General features: G+C 44.9%; 1 protein-coding gene across 5 annotated transcripts in view; it reads left to right on the top strand.

The window, feature by feature from the left end:
- The window catches only part of CLIC5 (CLIC family member 5), a 131088-nt gene that overhangs the window by 49139 nt on the left and 68114 nt on the right, over positions 1-13835 (top strand). Inside the window, exon 2 of one of the 5 annotated variants that reach the window (XM_090031029.1) lies at positions 3765-3797. The exons of 3 other annotated variants lie outside the window; for them this stretch is intronic. In XM_090031029.1, the coding sequence (XP_089887155.1) occupies positions 3765-3797 (33 nt within the window). The remainder of the gene's footprint in view (positions 1-3764; positions 3798-13835) is intronic. One more of the 5 variants, XM_090031047.1, reaches the window with a different exon arrangement.

Below are 13835 nucleotides of genomic sequence, written 5' to 3'. Positions count from 1 at the left end.
AAGCACAAGGAGTCTTCTCTCCTATGTGTATACTCTGTGAAAGGCCCAGGAACCATTACAGTCTCTGCCATCAGGGCTAGGGACATTCAAAAAACCTGTGCCTGAATTGATTCAATCTTTGCAGTTTAGTGTAACCTGGCTAGGCTAAATTGGTTTGTAACTGCACAGATATCCCAGAAATACAGGTACATGCCTGCAATGGCTCAGGATAGAAGCTGGGGGGGTGCTAGAGCAGCCCTCCTGTCCCTTCCACGGTACTGAGCTGAAGGGGGTGTGGCCAGATCCCAGCAGGATGCTTTGATTAGCCCAGCAGGGAATTGATAACAGTGTTTATCAACCCCTAACTCAGTGCTTAGCACCCCATTAAGAAAACAACAGAGGGACTTTACCAGCTACCTGTTGATTCTACCTGTTGACTTAGCAGGGACCATTGCCAGGATGTGGTCTACTAGCTAATACACAGACACCTCCTCAGCAAAGCAGGTGGTGGGGAGGTGTTCCTGCTTAGCAGAGAGTGGTGAGGGGAAGCAGCTTGCAGTCTGTGCTGGAGCTGCAGCCAGGGAGCAGAGGGGAAGGGCCAGCCCTGCTGTAGAGCAGAGAGTCCCACCTAGCCCAGAAAGCATGCCAAGATGCTGGGGGTGTCTGGTTTGTCTTAAACCAGCAAGGGGTCCAAATTAGTTAAGTCTGATGCTACATTCAACCAGGTTTATCTCAAACCAGTTTCAGCCATTTTCAATCTGGTTTATGTGCACTGAACATCTGTTCTGTTACAGGTTTAAACCAGTTTCTGATCATGTAAACCAGTTTATGTGTAACATTTGTCCCTAGCCCAGGAGAGCATATACTGTCTCTGGATACACACCAGACAAAACCCCTGCACACACAAAGGAGGCAAGAAGGGGTGTGAAGGTACACTCTTTTGTGTGTTGCAGAAGTATGCTTCTCAGCTATCACTTTGGTAGTGTGACTTCAAAATTGGCTCCTTGTGGAGAATAAAGAAGAGAAGGAGAATAAAGACAACAAATCATATAAACTAGAAAGCATAGCTTGATTTACCCTCCCAAATATTCCAGTGTTGTCAAAAAAAACAAAAAACCCATGCTGGACTCCTGTCATATAATTTGCAGAATCCTGCAGGCTTTCATTGGAAAAATACAAGTAGATCCACACAACATGTGCAACTCCCCACAATTTTCAGATGTTGCTACCGGAAGCTGAGAGAGGTGGGGCTACTAATTACATAATAAGAATCTCTTTGGAAACAGGTGGGCATTAGCCTCTAAGTCAATGGTTCTCAACATTTTCAGATGCAAGGTTCCCCTTGTTAGACTCAAGGGCCCCCTTGGAAAATGTCAGCTCTTAGTTCTCACTTGTTTTCTGATTTTTGTGATTATGGAAAAAAAAAGAGTGGTTTTTTTTCTGTTGCAGAGATCTCAGAAAGGCCACAGCAAGTCAGAATGGTTTGACCCTGTGGATTCCTGTTTGAAATCTCTGGGTTAAACTTGTGTATCATGTTTCCACACCTAACAGTGCTAACATTGCATGGCACCTCATTGCACCCTTTGAAAGGATCTCAAGGCACTCCAGAGTGCCACAACATCCTGGTTGAGAATCACTGCTCAAAGTGCTGCGTAGCATGTGAGTGTTGTTAAAGCTATGCACTTCCCTTGGTCGGGGTTATTTTCATACCACCTGCAGAATGAGCTTGTACTTTGATGGCCAAATGTGGCTTCTTAGCATTGTAGTGCAGTCTTATGACTGTGCTAAACCTGGCCAGCATGAAGGCTGCATCAATGAAGAGTCGGTGGTTGAGTTACCTGAAACCTGTACCCCAACATAAATATGAAGAGGAGTTTTACAAACTCTGTTTAAAAACCATAACTTTGTGCTATAATTAACGCAATTAAGCTGAGAAAACTCGTACATGTAGGGATAACCTTGGGCCCAGTTCTGATCTCACTTACATGATTGTAAGTCAGGAGTAACTTCATTAAAAGCAATAGAATTTATACCTATGTAAAATGGATCTGGGTAAGGGAGAACCAGAACCTCAGAGTCACGTTGCTTAAAAAAACAAAAATATCCACAGCAGCTCAGTGCATAGGCAGTTAATTTGAGAACTGTCATTAATGCTCATGAGAGCCTTGAGCTAATTCCATAAACCTTGTACTAAATATTCTCACTAATGTAACGAAGCTGTATGGACAAGAGAGAATACACCAGTCTTGATACTCATTAATTTGCTTGTACTGTTAATTGAACTCCCTTCTCATCAGTGCAGAGGCAGAAAAGAATCTTGGAGTCATCGTTGATGCCAAGATGAATATGGGCCGGAAGTATGGGGTTGCAGTCAGGAAGGCCAACCGCACCTTGTCATGCATCCACAGATGCATCTCAAGGAGGTCCAAGGAGGTGATCCTCCCCCTCTATGTGGCATTGGTCAGGCTGCAGGTGGAGTACTGTGTCCAGTTCTGTGTGCTATACTTCAAGAGGGATGTGGACAACATGGAGAGGGTCCAGAGGAGGGCCACTCGCACTATCGGGGGCAGCAGGGCCCTATCAGATTTTCAAATAGAAAATGTTATAGAATTGAGAGTAATTTGTTTCATACTAAAGAAAAGAAATTAGGATCATAGGAAAGCAGGGTTGGAAGGAATCTCATGCAGTCGTCTAGCCCAGCCCCTAGTTCAAGGTAGGATTATCCCTGACTAAACTATCCTAGCCAAAAGATGTCCAAGCTCAGGCTCTGGTGACCTCAAGGGGGAGGGAGGAGTTCCAGAGCTGAGGAAGAACTGCAGAGAATGATCTTCCACATGTTTTTGGCAAGAAGACCTGATGTGCTGATGGTGCTTGCAGGAGGTTGCTCTTGACTGACCCTAGGGATTGCAAAGGGAGAAGGAAGTTTTTTAGGTCCATCAAATAAGTATGTGGTTAAGGGAGGAAGAGCAGATTTGATATGTCATGATTTTATTCAAGCTTTTGACATTGTCTCTCATAGGTAAAGTCAGGAATGATGAAGCAGTTGCTTTACAGTTAGAGCTGCCAGGCTCTGGAATGGACTCCCAAGGGAGATGGTGCTCTCTCCTACCGTGGGGGTCTTCAAGAGGAGGCTGGATAGATATTTGGCTGAGGTGTTACAACCCCGGCACTCATTCCTGCCCTGGTTGGACCTGATGATCTGTTTAGGACCCTTCCAACCCTAATCACTATGAAACACTATGAAACTATGAAATTACTAATAGATAGGCACATAACTGATTGGATAATTGGAATCTTATATGTATCATTAATGGCTCAGCATCAAAGTAGTGTTCCCCAGGGGTCTGTCCTGAGTCCAACGTTGCCCATTAATGAACCAAGTATATGTTTATTAAAGCTGCAGATGACACCAAGCTGCCAGAGATGGCAGGATTAAAAATCAAATTGACAGTGATAAATTAGAAAAATGGTCCGAAATAAACCAGATGAAATTTAACAACAGCAGGTGCAAAGTGTTAGACAAGGGGTGTCAAACTCTGGCTGGATGCATGGGGGAAGTGAGTGAGGTGCTGGGACCATGCAATCTGTGTTTCTAGAAGTTTTGAAGTACAGCTTAGACAAACATCTGGAATAGGTTGAATAGAAATGTTCCCACCTTGAGTAGGAAGTTGGACTAGATGTTCTCTTGAGGTCCCTTGTAGACCTGTTTTTCTTTATTATTGTATTGCGGTGAGCACCATTAAGACTTTGCTTGTAAACTGTCCCTTTTTCCTTCCTCTTCACAGCTCTCTCTGCATCTGAAAAAATTACAGGGTATTGTAAGTTTTGTCCCATTATAACTTATAATCTTGCATAAAGGCTTGATTCTACACTGTTCTGCACTTGATTAAGGGCTTGATTTTGCACTGCTCAAGTCACTGGAACTTTTGCCATTGCTTTCAATGGGAATGGAATGGGGTGCTACAATTTTACAGTAGGAATGAAGGGCATAATCAACATATTCAGCATTGAGCTAGCTCAGCTCCCACAAAAAGGCAGTGGAAGTCTGACATAGATTTCAATGACAGCAACACTGTGCCAACATTATGTTAGAAGATGCCACCCAGAGTTATTCAAGAGCTCTTAAATTCTGTCCACTAACCATATACTTCTAGTGTAGTCTTCCAACCTATATAATCAAATCACGCCAGCTTAATGCTTTATTTCTGTAATGTTAACAAAATGATAATGAAGAAATGGTGAAAATCACCATCATTATGTTAATTTAAATTGCAGCAGAGATCCCAGCTGAAATTGTCATTGAACTTGAGGGTGCTCTTCTTTCTGCTGCAGCAGGCATACTTCTTATCAGGCTTATAGGTTGCTGTGTCATAGTTCAGTGATGACAGTGAAACTCCAGTAAGTATCCCAGGGAAGCATTTACCAGCTCTGTATGGCTCTACCAAGGCTCTTCGAGTACTGTAAATGTCACAAGGATCATTTGACAATGCATCCCAAAAATATACAGGGAACCTTTCCAAGGGAGTCAGTGGAAAGTGCATCAGTTTATGCTTGAAAGTCAGGCCTTGTTAGCAACTCATCTGACTCTGTGAAATCTCTTTTGACAAAAGTGATGCAGGGATCTCGTTAGTATAAAACTGTTCATCACTGAGCAGCAATCTTACCATGTGTAGAGGACTTCATTCTTCAAAGGACTTTACAGATATCAGCTAACCAATCCTGGCATCTCTGCAGAGAGGTATCTCGAGTGTTGTTATGCACATTTTATACCTAAAAAGCTTTGGCAGGAAGGTTTTTTAAGTAACTTTTCATTAGAAACAGAAATAGACAATGACCAAGTGCTGAAAGCAATTGTAGCAGTATTGTATGTGAATTAAAGGAAGTTCAAATAGAAATGTAGGTTATTATTAAGCCATAAGTGGCCTGAGACCAGAGGGGGAATCAGTGGGAGCTGGGATATTCCTGGCTTGCAAACTGGATCCACAGCCCATTCAAGTCAACAGGGTATTTCTGTCAGCTTCACTGTCTTGGATCAAGCCTTTAGTCCTGATATTAGGGAAGCAGATCTCACCTCGTCAGCCTCAGCTATTGAACACAGGGTGCATCTACATGTGCAGTTTACTGCAGAGTTGACTAATTTGGCTCCTCAGTAAAGTGTCACTGTCTACACATGAGCCCATATTAGGGCGCAGTAAATTAATTAACTCTACCATAGAATAGTTCTGTTAGGGACAGTACTATCCTACGGTGGAGTAATTACATGCACTGCAACACACATGTAGACAGTGACAGGGGCTGATTGGGACACAAGGTTGCTACTGTGCGGGAGCTAACTGCTGCCTAGCCCCACACTATAGCACCCTCCTGCCCCGGCCTGCCCTGACGCTGCCCAATGCTGCTACCCGGAGCTTCAGTTGAACACTCAGGCCCCCTGCCAGCTTGGAGCTGCTTTTTCCTGGTTCGAATGGCATACATGAAGATGCTGCACCCAGGAGCAGCTGACTCCATCACGAACTGTGCTGTTATTTATTGGGTTGAGTTAATTGCACATGTAGATGCGCCCACAGGCTGTGTCCACATGTGGTGTGGACATTTGGTTCCCTGGGGACAAGTAGCAGTAATGCACCTTGTGCCACTGCTAGTTGTTCCTGGGAAACGTCTGTGTCACGCATGGTCTGGTGTGTGGCAAGTTACCCCGGGGATGGTAGGGGAGGCTGGGGTTTTTAAGCGGTGTGCACTGCCTGTGTGTGCACCACTCCGCTTTTTTTCTCCGTGGGTTTTTCTGACCTCTGGATATCCAGGGTCCAAAAAAAACCCCTCTGCACTGCTCCCTTGCAGCACAGAGAACAACTGAATGTGCAAAACAACTGAACATACCTCATGGTCATACTCCTCTGGATGTCGCCACAAATTGCACCTGTTCAGTAAGGGGAAAAAAGACAATGTTTTGCACAATAATCACAAATAAAGAGGCATATTATGACAATCATCCTCAAGCATTTATTGGAGTGGAGGGTTCGTGCATCTGGAGGTGGCGGGGTCAGGGGTCTAAATATAGCCCTGTCAGGGTTGGGAGGGATGGAAATGCGCAGCCCTGGGGCTAGGGTAAATGGCTGGGCTTTCCCAGCCTTGGGGCTATGCTGCCGACATGTTGACTAGATTGGGCTGACCTGTTCCCAATCTCAGCACACCACCTCAGGTGAACTAATTTAGATCAGGCCTGCCATTTTTACCTGATTTTACCTCCTTGAACTTCTGCATGACTAGTAACTTAGATCGACCTAACTAGTTAGGTCAATATAAATAAAATTTCTGTACCCTTCCAGCTCTACTTCTCTATAATTCTGGGTGCTGACAGAAGTGCAACTTCCTACTGTAACTGAGAAAGCTTAGCAGGAAGTGTTCTGAGTTACAACCACCTCCTGGACCAAACAGACGTTCACTGTTGATTCCAGAAGGGAGGCAAATGTAGCTGCTGGCTGCCAGCCTACAGCCACTTTCCTTATCAATGGCTTTCTTCCCTGTGAGGCTGTAAATTTTCAGAATGGGAGTGGGGAAAGGGAGGAGAGGGAGCTCATTCTAGGGGTTCCCCAGCTGGTGCTGGAGGGACAGGTGGGTAAATTGGAGCCCCCTCCCACACCTTGCGAGGGGGACTCCAATATGCCCATCCCACCCTCTAGCGGGGGCTGAAAAAACCCAGACTGAACTCCCTCCCCTCCCTTTCCCTTCTCCCATTCTGAAAACAATAACACACTGGCAGGCAGTGCAGACAGAAGTTACAGAAGATGTTCTGTTTTGAAACATCTTCATCTGACCCCTCATGCAATGAGGAGTCAGATTTTCACTCAATCAGCCATTTTTGAACTGGTCTGCAGCTATGCACTTGTTTGGTCACAGCTATAAACCACTTTCTGTGGCCAGATTGGGTGAAAATTGTCACTTCTGCCTGTCTAATCCTCATGTTATTCCACACAGGATTCAACATACTGATCTGCCTATTTTAAATACAGGAATAGAGGCATGAAAGCACTAAGTGACTTCTGTATCATTACACAAGAAGCTAGTGGCAAAATCTAGAATAAATCCCAACGCTGTTTACTTCCAAGTTCCCTGCTCCAACTATTAGACTGTGCTTCATCTCTGCTATTGATTTGGTGTGATGTTAGCAACAATTGCACTAGGTGTGGGGGGCAAAGTTGTCTTCAGCTTTTTTGGGTGTGGTGAATTTAAACAATATCACAGTATTGATAGTGTTACTCCTCATATATCTTATTTCTATTTTAAAATGCTAGACTTAAACTAAGAGTGCAAAGCTACTTCAGTGGAGGGGAAGTAATTCAGCTGTTTTTCATGGACCCAGGACCACTAACTGACTAATATCCAAGATCATTCTCTTTGGTGACTTAAACACCAGAGTCAGATGTAGCCTGGAACTCTAAAGTGGCACCACTGGGAAGAATGGAGTGGAGAACTCCAATGGTATCCTCCTGAGCAAATGCATGGAGCATGGTCTTGTCATGATGGACATCATTTTCAGACAGAGCAAATACAAGTCTAGCTGGAGACATCCTTGCTCTAAGCACTGGCATTTCCTCAACTATTCTGTCATTAGAGCCTGTGATTGAATGGATGTCTATGTCATGTGAGCCACGCAAGGAACTGATGGCTGCTGGACAGATCGCAGTCTTGTCGGATCCACTGTGAACATTTGGCTTTCTCAAAACCCCCAAAACAGTCAAAAGCAATGTGAAGGACTCTCAGCAACAAATCTTTTCAAGATCTGAAGGTCTGTAAGGATCTCAGACAGTGTCTCCATGGAAAGATTTCTGCCCTGCCCACAAATGAAAGCAACACTAAGGAACTCTGGAAGGGGTTTAAAACTGTTGTCCATATACCTGCGCTGAATCCATTGACTATACCACCTGTCAGCAACAAAGCTGGTTTGATAAGAGTGACACCAGTATCCAAGCCCTCCTCAACTGGAAGAGAAGGACTTATTCTGCTTGGCAAGATGACACCTCATCTCGGCAGAAGAAGGAGACTTATCAGCTCCTCAAAGCCTGAAGGTCAAGGTCAAAGGAGGATCCTGGAAATGAAAAATCAGTGGTGGCAAGATAAAGCCAAGGAGATCCATCTCTCTTCTGGCAAATATGACATGCATAGTTTTTTCCAGGCAATAAAACGTATCAGCTGCTCAACTTCCCATGGTCCTACTTTCCCGTAATTGCAGGATGGCTCGACAGTCCTGAAAACCAGTGAATTCATCCAAGCCAGAAGGAAGGATCCCCTTGAGGCATTCCTGAACCATGAGTTAACTATGGCAGATATTACCATTGAATCTATCCCCTAATACCTTGAAAAAGGATCCTTTGCCAAACCTCCTATCCTAGATAAAGTGTGTCATCAAGGAAACCAAGAACAAAAAGGCTGCTGGACCACATGACATACCTGCTGAAATCTACAAGGCTGCTGATGAGAAACTAAGACTCCACAAATTCATTCTTTGAATTTGGAACAATGAACAGGTTCCTGGGGACCTGAGAAATGCCAACATCATAACTGTCTTCAAGAAAGGAGTTAAGTCTGTGTGTGGGAACTATAGAGGTATCACCCTGCTTTCCACAGCAGGGAAAACCCTCATCCGCATTTCCTGAACTGTCTTCTGCCTCTTGCTGAAGAAGTTCATCCAAAATCTCACTGTGGTTTCAGACCATCCCATGGGACAGTTGACATAATCTTTGACATAATCTTGGGCCTGCCAGGTCCAAGAAAAGTGTCATGAAAAATATCAGGACCTGTATATGCCCTTCATTGACTTCACTAAGGCCTTTGATTCCATCATGAATCCTCCATCAATCATGAAGCTTTTTGGGAAGTACTGGCCAGTAGGCCTGTGCAAATAGGGAACTATTTGATTTGCGTTCAGATTTGGCTGATTCGGATGCCAGCGATTCAATTTGGAGTGCCAAATTGATTTTCAGCTTCGGTTTGGAGATTTGGCCATAGGGTATAATGGGGAGTCAATGAAATATCTATAACTTTGTTGTTTTTTCTCTGAAAGCTGCAGGCCTGCTAGCCCCTGCTGAGGCCACGAAGTCTGCCAGTTGTCAAGGAGCTAGGTGCAGGGGTTCTAGGGCCCTGCACTTCTAGCTGCTGACAGGCAAAACTTGTGACATGGGTGCTTGTGCAGCTGTATCTGTCTTGGGGCATGGGCGTCCCATGGGACTGATGAAAACCGACGCAAAGTACCCATTTAATAGGCTGGCTTTTTCCTGGGCATCAGTTGTCAGTTACCCCATCTGGTTCAGCAGGGGTCCAATATTGCCCTTGCTTTTCCTCCGGCTCCCCACATATCTGAAAAAGGACTTTTTATTGTCCTTGATGCTTAAAGCTAGTTGGAGTTCAGTTGCAGCCTTGGCTTTCTTGGTTTGCTCCCTGCAGGACCGGACCAGTGCAGAATAATCCTCCTTGGAGGTGAATCCCATCCTCTATCCTTTGTAGGTCTTTCTTTTTAGCCTCAGGAGGTCTGCTAGATCCCTGGAGAGCCAGGGGGGCTGCTGTGTCCTCCTGCTGCCTTTCCTCTGAGATGGAATAGAATTAGCTTGTGCATTGAGGATCGCTCCCTTGAGGAGCAGCCACTCTTCTTGAACTCCCCTCTCCCTGGGGTCGTGGTCCCTTAGGGCCTCCTGAGCTTGTCAAAGTCAGCTTTCCTGAAGTCAAGGAAACACTTCTGTGTTGCTGACTGACTTGCCAGTTTTATGGCAGATGGTAAAGGTGATCAGCTTGTGGTCATTGTCACCCAGCTTCCCACTGATCACTAGGTCACTGATTAGGTCATCCCCAGTAGCCATACCAGGTCGAGCAGCACTTTACCTCTCATTGGCCCATAGACTTCTTGAGTCAGATAGAGGTCATCCATGCATGAGAGGAAGCTTTGTGACCGCTTGGATTTTGCTGAGTGATCCTCCCACAAGATGTCTAGGTAATTGAAGTCACCCATGACAACCGTGGTCCTGGAGCATGCAGCCTCAGCCAGTTCCCAGGCGAACTCCTGGTCAAGCTCTTGACTTTGGGTGGGAGGTCTGTAGTAGACTCCCACCATTGTATCCCCTGTGCCGTGTTCCCCATGGATTTTAACCCAGACAGTCTCCAGTCGTCCACCCTGGTCGCCAACATCATCTTGCAGGGACGCGTAGCTTTACTTAACTTAGAGAGCTACACCCCCGCCCTTTTTATATACACAATCCCTCCTGTACAGGATATAGCCATCTATACCCGAGGTCCAGTCATGGGTGGAGTCCCACCAGATTGCCGTTATCCCTATGATGTCATAATTATTTACATTAAGCAGGAGAATGAGCTCCTCCTTCTTATTCCCCAAACTCCTGGCATATGTGCACAGGCAGGCAAGTGTCTCCTTGTGGGCTCTTGCCTTGCCCACAGATTGTACCAGGGCTGGGGCAGGAGTAGGCTCCTTTAAGTGCCTTGGCCTGCTGGCTTTGCAAGGGTTGCTAGGCGGGCCAGCAGTGGCATTAGTCCCGCCATCCCCCAGCTGGCTTAGGTTAAAGCCCGGTGAAGCAAGTCAGCCAGTCTGGCTGAGAAGAGCCTCCTCCCCAGGGGAGAGAGGTGGAGGCCATCTCTTCCCAGCAGCTTGCTGCCTCTCTTGCCAAAGAGCGGGCTGTGATCATGGAAGCCAAAGCCTTCCCGATGACACCAGCGCTGTAGTCTTTGGTTCACTATGTGGATCCTCCTCCCCCTCCTCAGCCCATACCCCGAGACTGGGAGAATTGACAAGAACACCACCTCCACCCCCAGACCCTTTAGCCCCACTCCCAAATCCCTGTAGCGCCTCATGACCCGGCGGGGAGCACTCCGAGCCGTGTCATTGGTGCCCACATGAATAAGGAGCATGGGATAGCAGTCTGTGGGCTAGAGGAGCTTAGGGATCCTCTCCGCAATGTCCCGGATGTGGGCCCCCGGGAAGCAGCAGACTTCCTGGGCGAAGGGGTCGGGGCAGCAGATTACCTCCTCAGTCCCCCTCGGGATGGAGACTCCCACAACAAACACCTTACGTTTTGTCTTGGGACGAGCGGGGGCGGTAGAGATCGTCTACCATGATAGCGATCGTCCTCAAATCAAGTGATTGCTGCTACCTCCTCCACCAATTTTTAAGGCAGCATACTTTCTTTATAGAGAGAGTCATGTTACCCAATAATTGACAGCATCTGAAATAGCTGATTTTTATTAATTAAAGGGGAAAAATAAAAGAAAAACAAACAAACATACAAATTGGAGAAATATAATGTCACTGAGGGAAAGGCTACAGAATTAAAGCTAACTATAAACCTTTCTTTAGTCATGATTTTGAATGATTTTTCAATGGAAAATGCAGTTTCCACAAAACAAATATATAGAAAATCAAATCTAGCTTAGTTTCAGGTTGGGGTAATGAATCAACATTTTGATATGGCCTGGTGTCTGCCTAAGGGGTTATCATAATTTTTCATGTTTGTTCCATTTTCTTGTGATCCAATCTATGCAGCTTAGAGAATCCATTGATCTTTTTGAATATCTGTACCAAGCCCTGAAGAAAAGTAGTAGTTCAACCAAACATGTTAATTTTTGTTTTTTATTATTTTCTATTTTTATTTGCTTCAGCTCTTGCTTATTATTTTTTGTAAGAAATCATTTAATGACATGAGTTCAAACTGTTCTTTGAGCGTGGTGCAGTGCACAGGTCACTGCCACTGGGCACACGCATAGGGAAAACGTTATGCTCTGAGGCTCTCGGCCGTATCCAGATTTTGGTTTGCGGATAGAAGAAAGGCACACAAGAGTTCAGTCAGCCCTCCACACGGTCTCCTGTGCTTTTCTTCAGGGTAAAGTTTTGCTTCACAGTGTTGCCTTTGATGAAAGACTGCCCTTTACATGTCTGAAAACAATAACAACTAGTGCGATCTGAAAAACAGGAGGTGGCCTAAAAGTAACTTTAGTCAGATTTACTGAAAAAATTGAGACTGTTACTTACTGAAGCCAGCTGTCTTTACTGTCCCAGTGGTTTGGTTCTGTAAACAGTGATGCACACAAGCACTTTATTAGCTTAAGTTATTCTTGTGTCAAATGTCTGCTAGATCAACCCCTAAATCATTGTTAATGCTGGCCGTATGAAAGCCCAGTAACTGATCTTTATTTCAGCCAGGGAATCCTATTCTCTGTTCACCTTATCTGGGTGCTTCATACTCAGACTTATGGAACATTAATACAAATGGATTTAAAGTGGAGAGTGCACCACAGCCATGCGTCGTTCTCACTCACACTGGTGCAATCCCATACAGCCAAAGTACTGACTTCAGTGGAGTTTCCCTGTGGCTGAATCTACCCATTGACTTCAGCAGAGATTGCATCATATGTAAGCATGGGCAGTAGTGGAATAAGGTCACAGAATATTAGGAAAGTAGGGTGGAAGGGACCTTAGGAGGTCTTCTAGTCCGGCCCCCTGCTCAGGGCAGTATCATCCCTGACTAACCATCCTAGCCAAGTTTGTCCAACCTGCTTGTGAAAATTTCCAGGAATTAATATTCCACAACTTCCCTAGGTAGTCTGTTCCAATGCTTGATCACCCTCTTAGTCAGAAATTTCCTAATCTCCAGCCTAAATTTCCTGCTGCAGTTCAGGGCTGTTTGTTCGTAGTCCTGTCCCATATGGCCTGGCCATAGAGAAAAGCCCATCTCCATAGTCACCTACCAAGTATTTGAAGACACTTGTCAAATCCCACCTCAGTCTTCTCTTCTCCAGTCTAAATAACCCTAGTTCTTTCATCCTCTCCTCATAGTCATGTTTCCCAGGCCTCTAAATCATTTTTGGCACTCTGCTGGACTCTTTCCAATCTGTCCACATCTTTCTTGAAGTGTGGGATCCAAAACTGGATGCAGTACTTTGGGTGAGGCCTTTCTGGTGCTGAATATAATGAAAGAATCACCTTTCTTGAATGACAAGAAACACTTCTGTTAATAGAACCCAGGAAGCCATTGGCTTTTTTTTGCAACATGAGCTCATATACCATTTATGGTCCACTGTAACCCCCTTATCTGAACTACTGCAGCCTAGCCAGTCATTCCCCAGTCTGAACTGTGCATGAAAGTATTCCATCCCAGGTGCAGAATTTTGTACTTGTCATTGTTGAATTTGATCTGAATGGAAGAAAGCCAAAAGATTCTTGCAGGAGAAGTGGGCAGAAAGGACAATGAGAATGTCACTGCTGGCAGAGTTTAGGGGATGAATCAGGGCCCTACTGCATCAAGAGGTGAGAACATACTAGAAAGCATGGATGGAGTCAGGATAAGCCAGAGAGCACATGTTCTATAACTCTTCAATGATAACCTTTTGGGCAAATAAATGCAAATCAATATTTGTTCCATTTCAGCGCTTTCCACAATTCAACCTTTATAATTCCACACCTTAATTTCCCTGCTGTGTTGTTATTTTATCAGAAGTGAGTAAACACAATGCTTTTTGTCTGATAAGCTCTGAAATTTAAATTAAGCTGTGACAAAATAATAGGCGTGTGTTTTCAGTAAAGGCATCCACACTGGAACTTCCACAAAGAGTCTTTCTATATTTGGGCCCTCAGGAAAGTTAAATTGAATTAATTAGCAGTTTGAATGTAAGGGCGCCAGCAGATGTGGGTGGAAAAAAACCCATGCTTAACTGGAAGAAGCAGTGCATTAGTTTGACCCAGCTCTGCAGCATCTGTATAGATCAGGTGCTTCAGTGGAGCTTTTTTGGCACTTTTATCTAATTTAATCAGCTATTAGACAAAAGTGCCAAAAAGCGCTAGTAAGGTGTCCAATCTATAC

This window comes from Crocodylus siamensis, chromosome 1 (assembly GCF_052110815.1).
Source record: "Crocodylus siamensis isolate JL-2025a chromosome 1, ASM5211081v1, whole genome shotgun sequence".
NCBI lineage: Eukaryota > Metazoa > Chordata > Crocodylia > Crocodylidae > Crocodylus > Crocodylus siamensis.
Note: the sequence above shows the minus strand (reverse complement) of the source record. Positions and strands in the feature narration are given on the sequence as shown.